Here is a 24,410-nt window from a genome sequence, read left to right on the forward strand (position 1 = left end):
TCATGTTACTCTCATATCCCTCCCGTTAGCAAGCCCCTGGTCGGGCAGACACAACATGAAGACGATTGTCAACAATAATATTGTCAAGTTTGATAAGGATGTGAAAACTAATTGGCTATTAGAGGTAGTTGTCTGCACCTTATTCATCTCTTCCGCGCTAAGCAGCACTATCCGTTGACTAACTTCTGGCCATATTGGAGACCTTGCGTGAAACTGTTCTTCCACGATATTCAAATCCGTTTTTCCTGATTTTATAAGCACACATATAATAATAATAATGATAAAATGTTTTTTAAATAAGATATTTGCTTTACACTCACCAAAACTTTGGTATTTTAACACTTTTTTGAACGAAAAACCATCGCCGCCTTCTGACAGATAATTACTGATAATTATTGTGTAATTGGCGTTTAAATCCAATTTCTCGTACACCGGCACGGCGCAATTTCCACACCTAGCGTAAATGGATTGCACTCGATCGCCACTGGGCCGACCAAGATCTATTACGACATTCAATCCTGTTGGATGAATTATAAAATGAGTGTTATAATGGACAGATTACTGAGTAATAATTTTAGTTTTATTTTAAATAATACAGAATATATTAAATATTCGACAACAACAATTATTATTACAGTGTATCTATTGACATATTATTATCATTCATCACGATCAGATCGCATTGTCTGACTGTATGCGTTCTAAAATAGAAGATGAATAACATTTTTTTCTAGCGATTTTGTCTGTTTACCTGAAACTTGAAGAAATTCACCGTTGGCAACCGTTTTACTGTACCGTCGAACGGAGTACTCAAAAGCTGACCAAATATCTGAACCCTTAGTCGTAATTTTCCCTACATCATCCTGAAATGGAAGCGACGACAATAAATCACCAAAAGTGATGTTACCTAAAATACAAATAACGATCATATAAATCATTTAAAACTAAATAAATTTTAACTTAAATACTTCCATTTTGTTTCTATTTATAGCTTACCTATTTTATTTCTATTATTCATGTTTGTCCGTATCCCGCCAGCTTGTATCAATGCTATAGGTGCGTCCGTCCAGTATTTGGTCAAGCCATACGATTTAACATTGTTTCGAATATTCTGTACAAGATCCATTTTTTAAATTTATTTGTTATTGTTTTTAAAATTTGTTATTATTTTTAATACTCACGTAATCTATAAAAGAGTCCGTTATGAAATTTCCCAAGTTACATTCCCTGAATCTACAATATTCATCGATTCCTTCTAAGAATACACTTGTTGAACCAATCACTTGTTTAGTCTTGGCCTCGATCACTTTGCTCATGATTTTTACTTCATTCAATAGTTCTGGGTCTATAACAATACAATATAATATAATGATTGCCTTATCGTACTTTTGTATAATCATAGTTAGAATATTTAAGAAAGTTATGTCTGTCAAGTTGAATACACATTTTAAGGATTTGAACAATGTGTCTGCGTAACGTCAAGATAACATTGACAAATTTGTTTCCGACATGTATCGGAAATAGTTGCAAATTTGTAGCAAAACACATATCTGTAAAATCTACGGTTTTTGGCGTAACTATAAACAAATGAACAATGATCGTAGACACATAACATTTTCAATGAATATTTATATTAGTGTTCTCTATACACCAGTGATGCCCAACCTTTTTCCTTTGGCGGGCCACTTTGGTAAGCAATTATCTTCAAGCGGGCCACAATGTATAAAAATACAAAAATAATCTTATATATTGGACTTGTTTTTTTATCTTATATTGTCTATTGAAAAGATTATGAATTGAGGTACACATCGTAGGTGCACCATTAGTTTGATCAGTACGTTATTTTAAGTACATGGGTAATATCGATATTTAATTGTAAAGTTTCCGTATGAAAATGTCAGACAGAAAAAAACGCAAATATAATGATGATTGCCGAATTTTTAATGAAAAATGGTCTATAAATTACTTTTTCTTTAAAATTAATGGAAAAGCCGTTTGTCTTGTGTGTCGTGAAAGTTTTATTATTATCATTATAATAATAATTTTTGGAATAATTATTTAAAAGAATTCATAAATTTAAATAAAAATAATATATGAAAATAAATAAATTAAACATTTTTTCATACATTTTTAAAATTGTTTTTATTTTAGAAAATTCGTAACGGGCCACATAGAATACCTTCGTGGGGCACATTTGGCCCACAGGCCGCGGGTTGGGCACCACTGCTATACACGATAAAATATACAAAATATTTTGACTTGTTTTGAGCTGTTGACGGACATTTTCATTTTCCTTTTTTTTTAGGTTTTTTTTTCTATAAATGTCAATTAAATTTCATTCGTTGGGTTAAAAAGCTTGAAAATTTAATGCAAGGCTCCTAATATATTTTTACATTGACAGTTGAAAAATACTAAGATAGTCACAGTTACTTTTGATAAGTATTTAAAGTTCAAATCTTGACAATATACGTATAAATAATGAAAATGTGCAAATTATTTTGAGTTAGAAATACATAACAATTTTTAACCTTAAATCTAAGATTTGAAAATGTAGTAGAATATTCCTTATAAGTTTGTCTATTTTCATAAAAAAAAACTATGTTTACAAGATACATTGTTATTATAGTAGTTAAAAAATATTAAAAATACATAATGACAACTTTTTTTTTTTACAAGCGTTTAAATTTAAAAACTATTTTGAAGTTAGAAATTTATAAAATGTTCAACTTTTTTAGCTAATGATTGAAAATTTAAAACAAGGTTCCGCGTAAATATGTTATATATAAATAATTACTTTATTCGTAATTATATCAATATATCTTCAAATACACTTAGTTATTAAGACAAACTGTCTCCGCTCAGAATCATTTTTATTAGACAATGATAATATTACATCATTAAATTCAAATTTAACACTATCCATTAAAGTGACCTACTTGTAACCTATACGTACAGCAGAGTGACACCCACTTTACCACTTTTTATAGTTAAGAATTGGAAATTTAATACAGTGTTCCCCAAAAGTAGTTGATACTGTAATCGAAAAATCTAAAAAAAAATCTAAAATCACCATTTCTTTTATAGGCATTTCAAGTTAAATTTTGGACAAAATATTTAAAAGGAGAATAACTTAAGTTATTTAGTTGTAACTTAAAAATATTTTTCGTGGAAATTGGAAACCATGAATAAATCTATATAATTATATTTTGTAAACACGGAGACATTTACAAATATAATGTTTTTGACAAAAATGTATTTGATCTACAAAAAATGTGCTTGCTTATTAATACATAGATAAAGCTTTCACATATAATTTAAGCTTCACAAAATGTTCAAAATGCGATACTTAATATTGAGTTTTATCAATATATATTTTTATTGTATTTATATGTTTTCTCTATCAAGTGTTCAACCTTATCCATAAAGTACTACTAGTTACTAGGGTAAGTTAAGATTAATTTTTTGAAAAGTTTTGGAACTTTTTAGTGCCAATCTCGCTTTCAATACTACAAGCCGTATAAGTCTAAAATATTTAATGACATATATAAATTATTATGTAGGTTATACCTTGTCCGACACTGGAATCTAATAAAATCGGGTTTCCATAACTTTTGACGACTTCTCCGGCTTCATCGAAATCCAGCCACAATTGACCCAAGTATTTGGTAACGTAATATGCATGGATGATAGGTACATTCCTTTTGGTATTTGGTTGTTCCACCCAAAGAGGATATGGACCTAAGGGCTTATCGATGTCCGGTGGATTTCCTTCGTAAGAATATAACAGACTTTTATAATATTATCAATTTTATGGACTACCTACATATTATAATAGCCTATATTAAACACCTGTATGATATCATAAACATTTCACTATACATTATATATTATAAGGTACTATATAATTTCAGTCTGGCTATAAGGATGATGGTATTTCGCTCATTTGGTAGATACTGTCCGAACTCCCAAGTAATAGAATTTGTATATTTAATTAATAGCCCTGATATAAAATATTGTATGAATATTTTAGTGTTGGGTTTTAATGTAATTTATGATAAATTGCGATCCTGTGTACCATAGTTTACAAAAGTTATTTTTAAAATTAAAAAATAGCCAATTAATAAAGTTACTTATTGGTAACATAAAAAAAAAACACATATATTGAATAGTAAAATTTAACAATATTAGCTGCAGAACTCTCTTATAAATCCCACAGACCTAGGGGTATGTAAAAGCTAATTTACCTCAGAGACAAATATAAAAAAAAAAGAGAAAGGGTTCTAAGGAATAACGATAACTCCCTAATAACTACAAGTGGAGTTAGCTAAGAAATGGGGTGATTACTTTTAAAAGTTGTTGTACTGTGAAAAACCAGTTAAAATCTTTTATTTTGATCCGGAGACTTAAGAAGAATATAACAATTGTAGACAACTGACCTCAGATGAAATAAAATTGTAGTTAAATATAAAAAAACAGTAAATCTCCATGTAATATGATATTCAATCTGAACTTCTAATGAAAGGAAAATAAGAAATGGCTGTGTTGTTATAAAATATGATTTGGGAGTTCAAGGCAACGGAAAAAAACACTAAAAAAATGGAAGACTGTGGTGATTCGAAAAATACATAAAAAAGGAAGTAAACAAGTAATTCGTGATAGTTGTCAATGGATTTAAAAATAGTTATAATTTTCATTAATACGACCTGTAATTACTTATGGATTTGAGGCATGGCCGTAAAGAAAAAGTTAGAAGAAGGTTAAAACTGTAGGGTACCAAATAAATATCAGATAGGAAAAATTTGAGGGGAGGGTATATGTCGGGATGGTCCCAGTGGCGGATTATTCATAAGTAAAAAAGATTGTATCATATATCATCCCTATAACACCACAATAAATATTAGGTATATTAACCTGTGTATAAAAATGTATGTGAATGTCCACCAATCACCAAATCAATGTCCTCAACATCTCTGGCTATCTGCGTATCCATTTCTACACCAGAATGTCCTAGCGCAATGAGAATGTCAACTCCGTCTTTTTTCAGACGTTTCGCCTCTGCCGCAATCGATGGAATTTCCGGTAGTATTTTCACGTTGCCCACTCGTGTCATAACCTAAACATATATGAAAACAAAATTTAAGTTTTAATCGAACATCCTGCTGAGAATTTTCTTGTTCGTTAATATTTTCTGTTGGATTATCAGATGTACGTTTAAAAAACAAATTCAAACGTAAAAAATATACAAAAATGGTTAGTTATGAACATTTTTATTTTTTGGAGACTAAAACGTAAAATTCATATTCATCCTCATACAAAACAATATGATAGATAAGATATTATTTTTTTCACCATGTGTAACCAATGTTTAACCACTGAAAAGGATGACAGTGAGAACTGTTAATGTATTGTAATCATCGAGATGTATATACTACATATGTATATGTAGTATATACATCTCGATGATTGTAATATATAATTAACGTATAACTGTATCTTGTACACTTTAATAAAATACATAGAGCAGCTATAAAACAAATACTACTAAAAAATAATATAAAATAATCATCATAACGACCAGCGGCGGATTGGCTAAACATTTTGGTCCGGCAATTACAATGTGACAGGCCCACCAATAGGTATAATATTATAACAATTAATAATAATTTTCCATGAAAACCTTTTTATTTTTTAGGAATTGTCTTACTTATAATTTAATAAGATTTTTTAAGATCAACTAGATTCACTTACATAAGCAGGTATCTACAAGATGCTGAAATAGAAAAATCAATGCATTTTTACTGCCTTGAAAAGCAGTGTTCGGAATGTTCACTAAAAAAATTAATTCGTTCACGTTCACGTTCAGAGCTTAAAAAAGGAACTCGTTCACTTTCAAATTCATATTTTTTTCAAATGAACACATTCACATTCACGTTTTTTGAAAATATGAATGCGTTAATTTCGTAGTTAATTGTGATTTATTTTATTTTATAATTTATGTAACGAAAACAAAATAATGGAATTAATAATTTTAATGTTGTTTTATGTCCAGGTGTGCCCACTGGAATTTCATGTATTTTATTTTTATAATTCGTAATTTATTATATATCATAATAGTATTATAAATCAATATTTATTAAATAATAAATACATTTTAACAACTTAAAAATCGTCCAAATTTATTAAATATATAAAATGTTGTTCACGTTCTATTTTAAAATAACGAGTAACGTTCACGTATCGTCCACAGATTATGAATGTGAATGTGTGAACGAGCGTTCATGAACGATGTTCTTTCACAAACACTGTTAAAAAGTGATGACAGTCATAACATTAATTTTTAAAAGAACATACATTATTATAAAATCAAAACATTGATCTCTTCGCTAAGAATATACAATATTAAAACAAATTTTATAAAGATGTGCAAAAAAAGTGATACGAAATTACATCCAAAATCCTGATAGACATGCTGTTAAATATTATCAAATAGCTTATAATACAATTAGGTACACCCACTCTGTTATATTCACCGCTACTTCACTCAGCAAAATTATTTATTGTACAAAATTATGTATAGCTTGTAAATATTCTTTTAATAATAATAAAAAAAAAATCCATGTACATACATCGGCCCAGAGTTTTAATGCGAGGATTGGTCCACCAGGAACTCTCCCGGTATCCCGGTTGGCCAATCTGTCGCTGATCTCGACTTACTGTGGCCTCAAATAGTGTCTCAGACACGAGACACATTCCATCGATATCACAATATATTATATTCACTATACCACCTGACGAAATTATAAATCAAAAAATAATTCACAAAAAAAAAAAAATACCTAATAATTTATATTTTTAAACAACTGACGTATCCAAACTTTCGAAATAATAAACATTTTTCGTATAATCAATCATACCAAATTACCAAAATCAACCTAGGTACCTACCTAACATATACCAAACAATTTCCAACATAAAAAAAATATTAACACCGTAAAAATTATAATAATACTACAAAACATATTAAACAAAACCAATACGTACCTAGGTATTATAATAACTCAACCAATTACTCACAACCACATAATTAAGACAATAAGTACAGTTAAAAAATAACTATCACTTTGTGAAAAATAAAATATAATTCGACCAATAACAAAAATTCAACCAGGCCATCTTGAAATGCATGTTGAAATTAATATGCAATTAATATTTCATACTGAAGAAAATTGTTAAGTATTTAAAAAATCTAACAAACTAAAACAACTAATAAACAGGTTAAATGCGTTCACATTACCCTTGCATTCACAAATATCAATAAAAAAAAAGTTTAAAAACTAACCTGATTCACATAAAAAGATAGGTAATGCAATTAGACAAATCAATGTACTATAAATATTAAATAATAACATAACTAAAAAAAAAACTAAAACATCGAAGTAAAAACAGACTCAACTAGGGCCTAATATTGCATTAATATAGCATTTCATCCAGACAATAATACTGGGAAATGACTAATGAGTTCTTAGCAACTAATAAAATGAAATAGATTATCCCTAATAAATATCTAATTACTTTCAAAAAACAATAAACATTATAAACACAAGAACGAGAATAATGAAAACTAAGTTTCCACAAGTAATTGGAAATATGTACAACACTAAAAAACACTTTGTAGTATCAGCCGTTGAATCAAACACATACCTACTATAAAATACCACACCCAAACACTCAATAGCAATTTCTGTTGTCCTTCAACACAATGAAGAATAATCAAACAAAATAACACAGAAATACTGGAATATGTCGGTTATTCTTAATAGTTTAGAATTAACTACAAGGGAAATAACCACAATAGACATAAACCATAGAACGATAGAAGAAAAGTGAAACATGATATTTGAAACTAACTTCATATTTAGACATTGTGGTATATGCGCCTAATACATAAACATATAACTATAATATATGTTGCCCACTTTAATAAAATACTCAGAGTAGCTAAAAAGGCAATACGGCCGAAAAATAATATAAAATATAGGTACACCTTTACACTTGCCTTAAATTGTGACACAGACACGAGACACATTCCTAATGGGTTAGGCATCATAACTTATGCGCTTTATATGCTATCAAACAATTTCTTATTCCCTATAGGTACTTTCGTTTTCCCTCCAATATTCACTCACATTAAAATCTTGCTTTTTTCCATATATTATCCACTCCCCACCCTCTTACAACCATATTCTTTATTATTTTATTTTACTATAGAAATATATTCAAAAGTCGAAGCACTATTATTTCTCTCAATCTTATGGTAAAACTCAGGACACTTCTCAGTCTTCAAAGCCAATGTGTCTGAAATACAGAACCTGCACGTTCACAGATAATAAATAAATAAATATGATATGGTTATTGGTTTCATATTATATTCATAAATTGGTTCAAATGTTAAGCTAAAACTAAAGCAAATTATTTTCCTATCCATGACACATATAACATAGTTTATATAATATTTATATATTTCAAAAAAATAAAACGTGTCATTATATTTTAAAGCGTTTTGATCGCCGGGCGCGGGATTTGAGTCTGAAGATACAGCATATTATAATATACTTATAATATACATACATATTTTTAAACTTAGTGAGTTGGTAAAAATTAAATAATATTAATAACTAATGAGAAATAACTACATAATAAATACTTAATAGTTAGTACTTTAGTAGTTAATATTACAAATTATAATTATTTATAAATCAAGTATAGAATCCTCTAGATTTATCCACTACAGACTTTAAGTTAGGTATGGTATATATAATATGCATGTAATATGATTGTAAACTAAAATTATTTATTAGATTGTTTCCACTATACATTACTTTTTTAGTTCTTTAGAAAAAAATCCATGTTTTCCGGAAATTTTAAATGAAACCAAATTTTCCCAATTTTTTTGCAAAACCTTGTTTTTGGAAATGTTGATCCCTAGTAAAAAGTGCATTATAATTGGTAATTTTCAATGTAGTGAATTTAAAATAAACAAGTACGAGCGCAACATTTTTTGTTGTGCCAACTAAACGTAACTGTAATATAACACAAATACATTTAAATAAAAAAATAATGACTTTAAACTTGACAATAATATTAGGAAATATTTATAACATCGCGGTCCACGTTATATCAGAAAAAATAAAATTTTATAATGAATAAGATAGCTGTAAATAAAATCAAATACGATATTTAAGTTAAGTAGACTTAGTATTTTTGTAATGGCCCAATGATTTAATATAATATTATGTAAAACAAAAAATATTTTTGAATTGATTTCAAAAAAAAAAAAATTGGGGAAACGATTATGAGCCAACTTCCCCGTGTTGTCTCCTGCAGGAGATCCTGGGTAACGCTAATAGACTCTAAAAAATAAAATAGAAAATAATGTGACAATGTATAGTGTACCTACCTGAACGTATTGACTATTGGTTCTCAAATGTGGTATTATTTTAAAAATATGATGTACCCAAACGTTGCATTCATTTTCGGTGTCTGAAAAAATGTGTACTTAAACGTGTTACTTGTGTTCCCAAACATTCTCCCAATTTCAATGTAAAAATATATTTTTGAACGTGTTTTGGCGTTTATTTTACAAATAATCAGTAGGTATACAACTGTTAAAAAATGTTAAACCAATTGTCATATAGGTGCTCTTTTTAATTGGTTTCACATTGACAATATTAATGTTATAATGTATTCTTATTTTTTTGCGTTTATCAAGTAATAGAACTGTTTTATTTTGCTTTGCCCCCCTCCCATTCCAAAATCTTATTTCATAGTTTCAAAGTTTTAATACAAAAACATTGCTGACGCATTAATAATTTTGTAAATTAAATCTAATATAAAATCACCAGGCCACCAGGAAAATTCCCATTTCCAGACCGGCCACTCTGCCTCTCCACAGTCGTCAGATAGTTGCATCAATATATTATTAGGTACTGCCGTATCGGGCGTAGGTACCTGTAGACAGACGTATAGTCTCACTGTTTTCAGTATTTTAATGACATTTTATAATACATTTTTAATACACAAGAATATTGTACGTTTCCTTTAACCAGTGACAATACTGACATTTATTTAAATGTATAATCCACATCGTTTTATATAGTATTTTAGAATTATCAATTAATATCTATATTTTACAAAAGTTTTACATAATTTTATACAGCTCTAATAATAATATTACGTAACTACTTATTGAATAGGTACATCGCTTTTACCGAAGCCAAACAACTAACTGGTCATCGGAGTCTAACTAGTGTCGTCGAATTTATTATTCCGTCTACGTTATTATCGTTATTACTAAATCAGTTGTTGTCATTTAATTGGAAGTGGTAATTTTCTATCTTCGTCTAACACACGTGGAACATAGGAATTTAAACAGGTTTACATTTCAATGTACCGATTGATCTAGTTAAGCGATAAGAATTATAAAAACAGATTTGAATTAGTCGTCATGTTTACTTGAGATCGACTTTCCCACATTTTTGATTTTATCCCTCTAAATTCTAAAACATTGGTACTAAAATAGGAAATGAAATACTTAAATATTTGGAGAAAATAAAATCGAAAAATTAAAAATCTGGGAAAGTTGATCTCAAGTAGACTTGATGACAAATTCAAATCTGTTTTTATAATTCTTATCGCTTCACTTTATCAATCGGTACGTTGGAATTAAAATACATATGAATTCTTTTATTCCACGTATGTTTAGACAAAGACAGAAAATCACCGCTTCCAATCCCCTTAAGAACAGAACAAAAATATGATCAATATAGGTATCTACAACCTACTATTTATAATTCATCTTATATATAGGTAATTTTTTTGTGGGGGGGGGGGGGAGGGGGCAAAAAAACAAAAATTACAAAAATTGGCTACAAAATTGGCTAAACATAGTGTAAAAGAAAGGGAAACTATGGCGGTTGGGGAAGGGCAAATTCCCACTTTGCTCCGCTCTCGATCCGCCACTGGTAGTAGGTTTTATGTTTATGCATTTACAATATATAGTGTCTTTTACAAAGTAAGCTATATACGAGTATTACATATAATATGTACTCATGCCTCATTCATGTGTACTCATTCGACTCACTCGTACCTGACGTATACCTACAAGGTCAAAATTAAGGGTAGGTTATTATTATTTTTAATTAGGTTAGTAAAAAAAATCCAAAACGTAAACTGTAGAGAGATTTAAGTTCCATTTTTTAGTTTATTATTAATACGATAGGTACAAAGAAAAATCTATTCTTTATATTTAATTTTAGTGTTGCTAGCCAAAAGCAAAACACAACCGTGTTGGCTTAGATACATTGTATCGAGGTACGTTGTTTTTTTAACGTTGTATTTGACAGATTTAATACCTAAGTGTTTTTTGATGGATTCAGAGGTATAATAATTTTGTAACATAAGTTATTGTACCGGTTTTAAATATTTTAAAGTATAATTCAGTTATCTATACATTATAACTATTATGTCGAGAAACAAGAGCTCGGCGTTATCAGATGGCGTTGGTCGCGAAGCTCGTCGTCACAACGCCGATGAAAACCCGACAGACGGGTTAGACGCCGGTCCATCAACCAGTGGCGTCGGTGGCATCGTTGAAATGAGACGCGGCCGTCGATCGTCTCGAGGTCGCCGATCAAGGCGTAGGTCCGGTAGCAACAGACGAAGGAGGCGGTCATCGAGGAGGTCACGGTCAGGGCGGAGGCGGGTGAGTGGTGACGAAGACGAGCAGGACAGCGATTCGGATTATACCGACCAGGAACAGGACGAATACGACGACAGCGAAGAAACCCGTGACGCGTCGGGCCGTCGGAGAAGGGGTAGGAGGAGTAGAAGCCGGAAGGGCAGACGGTCGTCGTCACGGAGTAGAAGACGTCGTAGTAGTCGGCGGCGTCGCCGTCCCCTGAGCGCTGCGGACGAAGATGATATGAACGTCATCGTAAAAAAGCAAAATCTCGCGGGTTTGTCGTCCACCCCGTCAAATTCACGTAGGCCACGAGGAGCCGTCGTCGTCGCAGCGGCAGCCGGAGAAAAAGAACGTAGACGGAGTAGGCGTCCATAGGATTGACAACAGCGACGTGCAAATTTCCACCTATTGCCACCGCCTAAGACTATTGTTTCTCGTCAATCGTCAAAATAGTAATAATAAATAGATTTGTATTAGTCATTGCGTAGATGGAGCAGAATTCTGGCGGAGGAGTGGTGTCCGGCACCAACGAGCTACTTATATCCGAAAATCTCGTCGCCATTCGGATACAAAAACACTCGACTCGGGTCCTGCCGCAATTATTCTATTACCTATACATATATTTTCAAACGCAAAGACTATAATAAATAATGATTTTATCAGAATAAAATAATTAAAAGTATATATTTCTTTTAAGAACATTTATATTGATGCAGGTACGGTGTATGATATTATATATATGTATGATGTCGGTGAGTCTGAGCTTTCTGTTTCCACCGAACAAATATGACCCATTGCTGCACAAAATGCATAATCCAATATCGCACCAAAAATAGTACGACATTGCACATATGTATTAAAACCAAATATTGAAATATTACATAGAGGTCTGTCAGTCTATATTCTATAAAATATAAACTAAGTATATTTTATGATATTTTTTTAAGTAATTTATTTTACTATAAGGCAATAGTATTACAGTAGGTTAGCTAAAAAAAATTGCATTTGAAAATTTTACTGTGTATTTGTATGTATACACTATACAGCTATACAATATAATAATTATATTAATATACGTACTTTAAAAATGTCAAGTAGTACCGAACTAAAATTTCGAGGTATCGACGTTCGACATAAGAATATTAAGAATCTACCTACCTACTGTATCAGAATAAATATATAGTAAAATATCTTGTCAGACCGTCTCTATTTATCGCCAGGGCCGGATTTTTTTTTTTTCATGGTATCGAGAACCGGAGGGCTGACTGCGTTAGCATTACGTCCCCTAGGGCCAGATTATAAGTACGCATATAGGCGCAACTAGGTTTAACAAAGGTTCTCCAGCTAACAAAACTATTAACTTAAAATAACCCATAGGGTTAGTGCCTATATCTAAAAGCAATAAGGAATATGTTTTTTTTGGGGGGGGGGGGCGGGGCGGGGCAAATCGGAGAGAGGATAAAGCCCCCTAGTCCCAATTATTGCGCCACTAATTGTGATGACTTCAAATTATTATTTTAATTATTTAGTTTTTTTTTTAAAAATATTTTCAAGAAAACATGAATTTATCATTAAATAATCGTTTAGAAATAAAATAATCAGTCTAGCTGCTTAATTATATGGTCTGCAAAAATAAATGGTTACCAAAAATACACATCATGGAGGTATATATAATATTTTTATAATATATAAATTAAAACTAGTTATACGTGTATGATTAATGGCAGTGGTGTTTTCGTTAAAACCAACCTTCAGGATATACTCTAATTTATGAATTTAAGGCAATGAATATTGATTATTTATAAATGCAAAACTATTAGATTCAATCCTTCAAAATACCGCTCGCTTTGTCTGTAAAACCTATTCTACGAGATAAATTCAAAAAATCGCGAACTTTACAAAAACACATTCTTTTTGATATCCAGTTTTGTGCATTATTATTTATGGTATGATTTTTTTTGCTATCAAGTTGAAACTTGTAAAATGCTAAACTCACACAGTCACGCCTAACGTCCAACGAAAATAAACTAATATTATTTGATAAAACAAAACGATTTTTCTGATACCCTATAAAAATATTTCATATGAACGATTAACTCTATAATCTGTCGCATAATAATTATATTTCATTACACTAGAAGGCAATATTGTTATTACTTAAATGCTCACGAACAATGGCTGACTAATTGGTGGTCATAATTAATCTTAATTAATTTTTACACGGTTCTGACATATAGATAATTGATAAATGTCATATAATATGACAATAAATAAATAGACACTGCTTATTTTGAAACGTGAGGGGAATTTTTTTAAATGCTAAGGTATGATGTATACCCTCCAAAACAGCGCTAAGTGATGTGTATGTGTAAAAGTGTAATAGGTACTCACTGCTGTTTCCGGTGTTAAGTATCCGATGATTCCAATTTTGCGACCGTTCACCATCAGAACTTTAGATTTCGTCAAGTTCGGTTCGTCAGCCAATAACGGTTCGTTGGTTAGATCGAGATTACTAGCTACTACTGGAATGGTTATGTTTCGAATGTACATTGCAACGTCTTCGACACCGTCGTCAAATTCGTGATTTCCTAAACACTATAACATATTATGAGCACAAAATATATACATTAACAATAATATACTACCTATTATAGTTTATACTATTAGGAATTGTACCTAATGAATTAATTTCACATTGTTTTTACATAGACTACAACAATGTTGAGCTATAATATAATATTATATTTAATTAGGAACATTCCTAAGTTGCACATTAATAAAAAGCAATGTGTTTCTCGATAATTATTTTTAAAAGTCAATACTAGCATAGTATTATAATATGTCACGAACTGGACGAAGAAGTTCAAGGTTGACCTGCTCGTGACAAACGTTTTCTTTCTACCTAATTATAACAAATTTAATTTTAATGACTATTACCTAACCTACTAGGCATACTATACTTTTCATTAAGGGGATTCGATACCATGATTTTCTGTTTTCTGTTCCACACGCGACATAGGATTTTAGACTGGTTCTTTTCCAAACATTCCAATTGATCTATTGAAGTGATAAGAAATCTGGAAACAGATTTGTATTTGTCGTCAAGTTTAGTTGAAATCGACTTTCCCACAGGTATGATATTTTCCCCCAAATTACTAAAAATTTGATTTTATAAAAGAGTATTTAAAAAACCATAGTACCTATGCCGGAATATTAATAGGCCAACGATGCGTACGATTTATGCCCGATAAACGATAAAATATTTAAATAACATATTAACAGTCGTGAGTCAATAATAATATTGTGTTAAGAGGACGTCAAACCCGTTTGTGTTGTCTTCATCTTACACACGTACGACATAAACAAAACTCATTTACGCAGTCTGAGTAAAACTCGTTCAATTTTGGTTCTAGGGTAAAAATACCAAAAATAAAATTTAATTGTAACAATATTTCTTAGGGCAAGTCGTTGAGTTTTTTCCATTGTACCCAAATAACGTTCATTATAATATTGTATAGAAATAGCAAAATTTTCAAATCTTTTAAAATACTTTTAACTCTTCAAAATTTTAATTGTTTAAAAAAAACTCAACGACTTGCCCTTAGAAATATTGTCACAATTCAATTTTATAACAAGTATTTTTACTCTAGAACCAAAATTGAACGAGTTCTACTCAAGAGCGGATACAGTGGCCCTAAACGGAGGGGGGGGGGGGCAATTTGTTTGTTATCAACTAAAAAAAGATCAACTATTTCAAAAAAAAAATTGATTGATTTTCTAAATAAGGAAGAATAATTGTAATAGACACATTCTACTGTTATTAATATGCTATATTTATTAATTAATAAAATGTTTTAATCATAGCTGGTATTAATGTAAAATTCAAAAATACTAAAAAAACTACCATATTTTTTATAATAAGTATTTCAAAAAAGCGGGGAAGTGGATGTTGCTCTACTGTACAGTAGGTTATAAATGTGTCAATGTATAATGGATTATATTAAACTTGAATTCAATAATATAATATCATTGTATAAGAAAAACGATTCTGAGTGGAAACGGTTTGTCAGTCTGGTTATTTTATATTGTTATTATTTATTAGACCGTATAAGTCGAATTAATTGTAGAATTAATTGTATAATATTATTATTATTTATATGTTTCTATGGTGATATACAAAGCGTTGGAAATTAAAATCCCATTTTTAGTGGTTTTTCGCAATTTGTCGGTGGTTTTTCTCGTGGCATTAAATAACTGTTGAGAAAATCGAAAAATGACGCCTCGAAAGTACCATCATGATCCAATTTGCTAAAAGATAAGATACTATATTATGTTGAAATCAAAGTCCTCCTTCTGGTAGAAATTTTGTATACAGGATAAAAATAAAAAATAAATTAACACCATTGTAAAACCACTAACTTCCTCACTCCGCTCATAATCTAAAATTGTAGTATTTTAATTTTTGGAGAAGCTAAAATCAAAAACAGGTAAAGTGAATTTCAAGTAGACTTGACGATAAATATAAATCTGTTTTCATAATTCTTATCGCTTGTGGTAATCGAGTGGTTTTAGGTGGGCAGTGCATACAGACGCAGGACTCGACAACAGTGGCGTGGGTGGTCAAATTAGTTTCTCATGATTATGGGGAGGGTTTGGTTGGTTTTTTAACATATGCACTATTTGATAATTAAAATATAATTTAAGGTAATATTAACATAAATATTAATAAAAGGTTAAGGGGGAAGTATATTTTTCTCATTATCAATGTTGTAAAAGATGTTTTTTCAAGGTATTCAAATATGCCAGGTATTCAATAATTGCATTTGAAAAAAATTCCATTTTACAATTAAAACATTACACAATTTTTGTGTTAATCGTTATTCAGAATAAAAACGTTATTCAACTTTTGTGTTATCGTTATTTAAAATAGTGTTAATACCTATTAAATTTAAAAATAATAACTAATGCATGTAGGTAATAGCTCTGATATGGAATATAATATAATCAATTCTTAGATTGTTAGCATGAAATAAATGTTTCTACGAAACTAATAGACTTTTAAATAAATAATTTGTTTTGCGTTATTTTTTGGTCAATGATATTCTAAAAACTACGTTTTGCGTTATATGTTATATTTAATTATCTATAATATATTTTGTTAATCGTTATGTTTTGTTTTGCGGTATTTAATTATTCGTTTTCCATTATACCTAATTACGTTTACAAATTTCAATCGTTTTTTAATACGGGTACAAATTATACCTACCTTCAATTTTTTTATATATACATTTTTTACCTCATAAATCAACAAAACCGATTGTCATGTTTTACTTTAATTTTATAAACCATGCACCATATCATTTGGCGTAACTTTAAAAATATACTTTCGATTTTTGTCGAAGTATTAGAATTTTTGGTTCAGTATGATGCACAGTAAAAAAATAAAAACTAACTTTAATAAAATAAAATACAAAATAATATATGGGTAAACTAAAATGAATACATACTAGGTTTTAAATACAGATACTTCAAGCATTTTTTAAAAAATATTTTTAAATTCCTCATTCCTCTAAATATATACGTTTTACCACCTCTGCGATCGCACATGAATCGCGCGAACTCACCATGACGTCGATGCCGAGTTTCCGGACCATTCGCTCGACGGCCCGCCACTTGAGTAACGTGTAGAACGCTGTGCCCTGGAATGTGTCGCCGGCGTTTAGGAACAGCGTGCCGTCCACTGAACTGGCTTCGGCACGACGGCGCTCCCGGTCGACGGCCGCCTTGAGACGCGCAAAACCACCGTAACACGGCTGGCCGGCCATGACGCATTCTGCACCCTTCTCGTCAATCTGATCAAACCGGGAGTGCATGTCGTTGGTGTGCAACACTAGCAGACGGTAGTGAGTGGCCACCATGGACTGCAGTAACAACAGGGACACCACCACTGTCCGGAATACCCTTAGCAACTGCAGGCTAACGGCCATTTTTGTAGCACAAGAACCGTTTCAATTTTTATAATATTATAATACCTACTCTATCGCGTATCGTTACGATGACCAATATCAATTGTAAGTTGGACGTGCAGTGTAAAAAATTTGTAACGCCGTTCGGGGTGTCGCGCGCGTGTTCGACTGGCTGCATCGTGCAACTCACGGACGGCTAGACGGCGTCGGGATTTCGGACCGTCCGGATAAGCCCCTTCCTACAACGCACGCTCCTATCAAACACTCTCTTTCTCATGACGCGCGAACACCCCATCCCCTCCCCATTTCACAACCATAATTCTTTAATAGATACAGTCCTATAAATTCAAGTTCTACAAACAAAAATTTTTATAGATTTTTTTCTATAATAAGTCAAAAGAAAAATATTTCTTATACTTTTCAAAATAATCAGTAAAACAAGAAAAAAAATATAGGAAAAAATATGCATTTTTACATAAAAAAAACTTTTACTGTAAGCTACAAAATAGATTTTGTTTTTTTTTTGGCTTAATTTAAAAATTCAAAAATTAATAACAGTGAAGACTTGTAATTTAATTAGCATTTACTTTGGGTATGATATCATTTTCAAACTATTTTGCCTCATTTAAGGATAATTTTTTCTCAATTACTAAACACTCGTATTAACTAATATTAACCTCAATAACAACAATTATTTACACTGAATAGTTTGTTTGAATTTTTTATTCTGGTGTTTGAATCCCCGAATTTCAGCGGATGCCAAGCCCTGGATTTATTATTGAATTCAAGTTTAACATATTATCCATTACAGCGCACTAAACGAAAAGGTACAATTATTCAAATCCTGATATGCAGCGGAGCGGTTTATCTAGGTTTTTCAAAAATAAATATCTAAAAACGATCACTCTTAAATTTGTTCATTTTTTCTTATTAGATGTATACTGCTTACATTTTGTATTTCATTGTTATAATAATTTAAATGTTTTTTCGTAAATGTAAAATAACCGACTTAATTAAATCTGTCCTCTTCATTTAATTATATGATTTCAATATTACGGTCGCGTTCTATGTTGGAGATTTTTTACCTAATAATATTATTATAACACTGATGAACAGTATTATATTGCATAATAAAATCTCACCAAAAAAGATTTATAGGTATATATAATATTACAATAAATTATTATATAATAATATATTACTCAATGTATATTAAAACATAATATAAAATCAAGTGATCGAGAATGTGTAAATAAATTTTTTTGGGGAGAGATATTTATTTAAGGATATATTTAACCGTGTAATTCTAAAGGTACGGTTTCCCTGCAGCGTCAAACAGTGGTAGAGCACGCCGCCAGCCACCGAACTATGACCGGAAGTGACCCTTCTGACACTGCAGACAAAACGTCCCTTAATTGTTTACTGCACCATTAAATTTAAGGTCTACTGGTGTCCATAAATTGTATAACTGTATGGTATTATATTATGAGAGTCATGGATAGGGGAGCTATGAGAGTTGGAGCCCCCCTTAGACATTGGTTACTTAAAATACTTCTTAGATTACCTTAATATTCAGTTTATGCTAATACTATGCTTAAAACATATTATATTATACTCCTATTATTGACATTTATGAGTGATTTATAATCGTGATTATTTATATAGTCCATAAGCGTAACTATGGTGGAACTGGGGAGAGGCTGATCCTCCTAAAGCTTGTAATAGCCCCGCAAAATAAATTATTCAATTGTTTCTTAAAATATTTATAAATCTTTAAAAATTCAACTGTATTCCTTCTTTTCTTTTTTTTGGAAAAAAATTAAACTACCAATCTAATTTGTATCTAATGTAAGTCATATTTATGATAAATATGGTAAATATCATTAGCTTTAACTATATGCCTGTATTTGTTTTAAGAAAACAATTTATGTCAGTATATTGGTAAGATTGTTATATATAATTTTACAGTCCATGCACTGAACTATAATATAGATGCGGGGAAAAAAATACCCGGAAAAAACCCGAATATTTACATTACAGTCAAAATATTATTAGGAAACGTAACATTTTATTTCGGGGATATATAATATATAAGTAATATAAACAAAATATTATTGTTTGAAAATTATAATAAATATTAACTAGGTAAGTTAAATTGTATATATGGTACCTACCTATATGTTTTAAACTTTGCAAATTGATTGGTTTTTAATTTAATGTTTCTCTATCTACTTAATTTTTATTTTTTTTTAACGATATTATCATATTTATTATATATGTTTAGCTATACTTAAAGTATATATTTTTAATTCAATATTAATAATGTAGTAATATTACACTAATAAGCTTTTAAAAAATATTTGCTCAACCATTTTCATGTGGTTGTGAGTAATAGGTACCTATAAACTAATATTTGTAGGCAGGGGATTTTTATTCTGATTACCACAGACAGTATATTATTATTGTGAAAAAGTAACCTTGAGTAAATAAATATTTAGTTTTTTTTAATTTTTAAATAAATATATATATGGTGGTGTGGGTGCATCGTCTCAACGGGTTACTTATCGTGTAATATCAGGTGGGGACCACAGCCCCCCCCCCTAAACATTTTAATCCTAGTTGCGCCACTGATATAGTCCTTAATTGGTCTAATCGTAGCGGTCGGTTTGAACAAAAAAATCGCAAAGTAAAAATCGACAAGATTTTTCAATTTGGCATTTAGCCCCTTTTAATTTCTTAATCCACACCTGATTATGGTCATCTGGGTTGGTGTTGGTAAGTAAAAAAGCGGTAATACGAGTTTCCGTAGGTACATTCAAAATATTTTACCTGGAAATATGGTACTCGTTTGCCGCTTGTTGTCGTTAGCGCATCACTATTGTTATTTTTGACCTTTTTTGTAAGACAGTTGCGCATCGTTCGATTTTTGGGTTATACATCGTTTGCGCATCGATCGTTTAAAAGGTCGTACATCATTTGCGCATCAATATTATTTAACAATAGAACTGAAAAAAATGTGTATACCCAAAAGCGTTTAGCTTTTCTCAAACTACATGTACCTATATTTGTATTATAATTATAACTATGACTGTAATATTCCTAATTGAACTGAAAAAAATGTTTACTCAAACTACCTATATGTTATATGTATTATGTATATTTTTTACTATAACTATGGCCATGTATTGTACCCATTCAACTGAATATTAAATTTTTAACTACAAAATAATTTGCAACTTGTTGAGCTTTTTATAAATTTGGTCAACATTTGAACTTTAAATGCTTATCGAACAAAAACTTTTGCCTATGTATATTAAATTATTCAATATCTATATAATATTATATGTGTGTACAATTATTTTTATACCGTTCTATTGTTTAGAATTTTGATGCGCATATGATGTACGATAATATGGTGCAGGTAAACAGACGATGCGCAAACGATAATCTGCCATCGATGCGCAAACGATATACGATATTTTGGCAAGGGTAAACAGATGATGCGCAAATGATATACGGCCTCGTTTACATAGGTAGATTCGCAGGTAGGTTCTTCTAAAAACCTTTAAAGCCTCTGAAATGGATTTTCTCTAGCTAACTGTCGATTAGTTTAAAAAACACACATCATTGTAAAATCAATACATTCATCGCGGATCCGCTCAGAATCTAATACTCAGTATAAATTATTTACATGCGTTTTCGATTTTTATAAGTACTTGCATAACATATTTTGTACAAAAACAATTATTAAATATAAAGTCCTTAGCTAGTGGCGTACACACGGTGCGACGAGGGTGTTCGGTGGGACGATGGGACGGGGGTTAAATGTTTAACAATTTGTGCTCGCAATGTCATATTAAATAAGTATATGAATTTTAAGTAAGTTGGTTGCAATATCAGTCTTGATTCAATTTGGTTCAGATGTATCAAAATATCAAAATTAACAATATTTAATTTGAACTGAATGATTAAATACATTTTTAGAAATTGGCACACAGTTGAAGTGGTTTTTTGTGACTTACCTAAGTTGTTTACCACCTAAAGAATTTAGGAATTGTTGTCTATTGTGCCTATGACAATGTTTATCAAATGAATAAATCTTAATAATATGTTGCCTGACTCTTATTTTTCTCCGGCATTATAGTGAAGTGCACCATACAATAATTTATTGCCAAAAAATGGTGACAAAATGTTCCAATATTATTACAATAATCGATTTTACTCACCACATCCGAACATTTACTTGGTCATTGAAACAATAATATACCTACCTACTACAAACTATAAATTAGATCAAAACAGACTAACTTAAATTCAATAAAATAATATTATAAATATTCAGCAAAAAAAACAACACCACAGATACATTATATAGACAAATGTTGGTAAGAATATTATTATGTATCAAATCTATGAATTGTTTGGAATATTTAAAACGGATTAAATAACAAGTCATAAGCATAAAGAATCAAATTAAAATTGTTAAATAAAATTAACAAAAATGATAGCCATTTATAATATTGTAGGAAAAATTATTAAACCAATCCTATTAAGCATTTGAATATAAATATTATATTTATAAGTAAGTTTGAGGTTGATTGAATATGTTGTAGTTTTGTGTTAATCTATGTACCTGTTTAAGGAATCGAGTTGCAAAATAAGGTAAATGTACCTACTTAAACGCGGTACTACCTACGCCCAAAAACGTAGTAGGTATTCAATTAACGAACTATCATAAACTAGTTGTACCTACTAATTTTATTGTATTATGCGAAGGAATGTACAAAATAATTAATAGTATTCTTATAGCTTATGACTAATAACCACAATATAAGATAATATATTAAATCGAGGTAAAATAATTAAATGTGGTTTAATGACTAACGGACAATTCCATACAAAATACCTATAGGTCTTTTGAATTTCGAAAAAACTTAATACTAATAGCATTATAAGTTATAGTATACATATATACGCAGATACACTTTCTGGGTATGTTTTATTTCTAATGTTTTAATTCGTTTCCGTTACGACATTATAAATTCAATTCCGATACGGTCTTTATAAAACATAAACTTTTGGTTACATCTTATATTCATATTCTAACCTCCATGCAAGATATTTAAAATAAATAAAACCAAATGGTTTCTTTCATAAAATACCTATTGTTTTCGTAGAATAATCTGGTTGTTGCATAGATCCTAGCCTGAATTACCTTTGCCGTGATGGCGCGACTACTGAACGCAGAGGCGTGACAAAAAATAGTATATTGTGTGGCTCGTGCAGGAAGGCAATTTCAGTCTTCGCCTGCGGATTATGTCACACACGTCGCCCGCGACTGAAATAGCTCACTTTCCACCCCTGTCACACAATATTACTTATCAGTGTGTTAACGTTTGCTTACGTTTTTACGCCTTTACGGTATTTCAAATTGTACCTATGCAATTTATAAGAATGTAAAATATTAAAATTAAAAATTGTTAGAATACCTATTACCCATCTGTGTTTTTAATTTTAGATTCTAAGTGAAACGATAAATGTATTGATTTTACAATTATGTGTTTTTAATTTTTAATTTTAGATTCTGAGTGGAGCGGGGAAGCTAGTGGTTTCACAATAGTGTTTATTTTTTTTTTTTTTTATACAAAGTTTCTACCAGAAGGAGTGTTTTGATGTCAATATATAGTAGGTGCCTTATATTTTAGAGAGGTTATTTTTCGATTTTCTCAATAGTTACTTAATGCCACAGGAAAAACTATAAACAAATTACGAAAAACCACTAAAAATGGGATTTTAATCTCTAACGCTTTGTTCATCACTATAGCAACGAATAAAAAATTATAATATTATAATATTAATTCAACTTAAAGGATATCTATACTACTATATAAAATTATAAGGGTTTTCTACGACCACGTTAACCGAGAAAACTACTGAACCGATTTGGCTGTTATACTGTTTATTTAATATGTTTTTAAAGGTAACTTGTAGGTAACTATATGTATTATAATTAATAAATATTTCAGAAATCAGGCATAACAATTATATTAAATTAGAATCCACACATAAATTAGTAATTACAAATACAGATACATACTTTGATATGTGTTCTAAGATTTGAATTTGATGATTTAGAAGTAAAAATTCGTTTTTCTTTTGGACCACACAAAATGCATATAAAGATCAAATTATTTTTGTTTTAATTTTAAAACGCTTGATTTTAGTTCTTCAAAATAAGGAGTTATTGTTAGCCAATTTGGTAGATAATTAGAGCTAATTACTTCTTGATGCTCTAGATTTTTACTAAAAACTGAGAAAAATATTTTGGTATTACAATTTTTAAAAAAAATTTGGTTTTTATTTGTGAGCACAGTATATGAGGGTAAATCAAAAACATAGGTACTATTGCCATTAAACTAATGTAAATGATACTTTTTGCATTATTCTAAATTTTAAAATTCAAAAATATGGTTTTTTTACCCGGGTTTAAAGGTACCTACTTAAAAATGCAATATAATATTGTGTCCACAGTAATAACTGATAACAGTTTAGTACGACATACATTTACAATTAACTATATCTTTACATGTTTATAAATACAAATACTTGGATAATTATCGAGTTATTAGTGTTAGAAACATAATTACCCTTATATTATAATAATTATTTCCTAATTAATACCACATATTACTGATATTAGATTT

The 24,410-nt window shown here is 30.1% G+C and overlaps 2 protein-coding genes across 2 annotated transcripts; one reads left to right on the forward strand and one right to left on the reverse strand.

The window, feature by feature from the left end:
* Positions 1 to 17,727, reverse strand: LOC103309602 (protein 5NUC-like). The gene is made up of 9 exons (XM_008185462.3): positions 17,365 to 17,727; positions 14,132 to 14,335; positions 4,912 to 5,113; positions 3,568 to 3,768; positions 1,182 to 1,345; positions 997 to 1,111; positions 752 to 907; positions 321 to 518; positions 1 to 245 (listed from the first exon to the last, which is right to left on the reverse strand). The coding sequence occupies exons 1-9, from the start codon at positions 17,725 to 17,727 to the stop codon at positions 1 to 3; spliced, it is 1,848 nt and encodes a 615-aa protein (XP_008183684.1).
* LOC100572966 (micronuclear linker histone polyprotein) lies at positions 11,348 to 12,424 on the forward strand. The gene has a single exon (XM_003244888.4). It carries the CDS (start codon positions 11,522 to 11,524, stop codon positions 12,113 to 12,115), a length of 594 nt encoding a protein of 197 aa, XP_003244936.1. The 5' UTR covers positions 11,348 to 11,521; the 3' UTR covers positions 12,116 to 12,424.
* Positions 17,728 to 24,410: the final 6,683 nt, after the last annotated feature.

Source organism: Acyrthosiphon pisum, chromosome X, assembly GCF_005508785.2.
Source record: "Acyrthosiphon pisum isolate AL4f chromosome X, pea_aphid_22Mar2018_4r6ur, whole genome shotgun sequence".
Lineage (NCBI taxonomy): Eukaryota > Metazoa > Arthropoda > Insecta > Hemiptera > Aphididae > Acyrthosiphon > Acyrthosiphon pisum.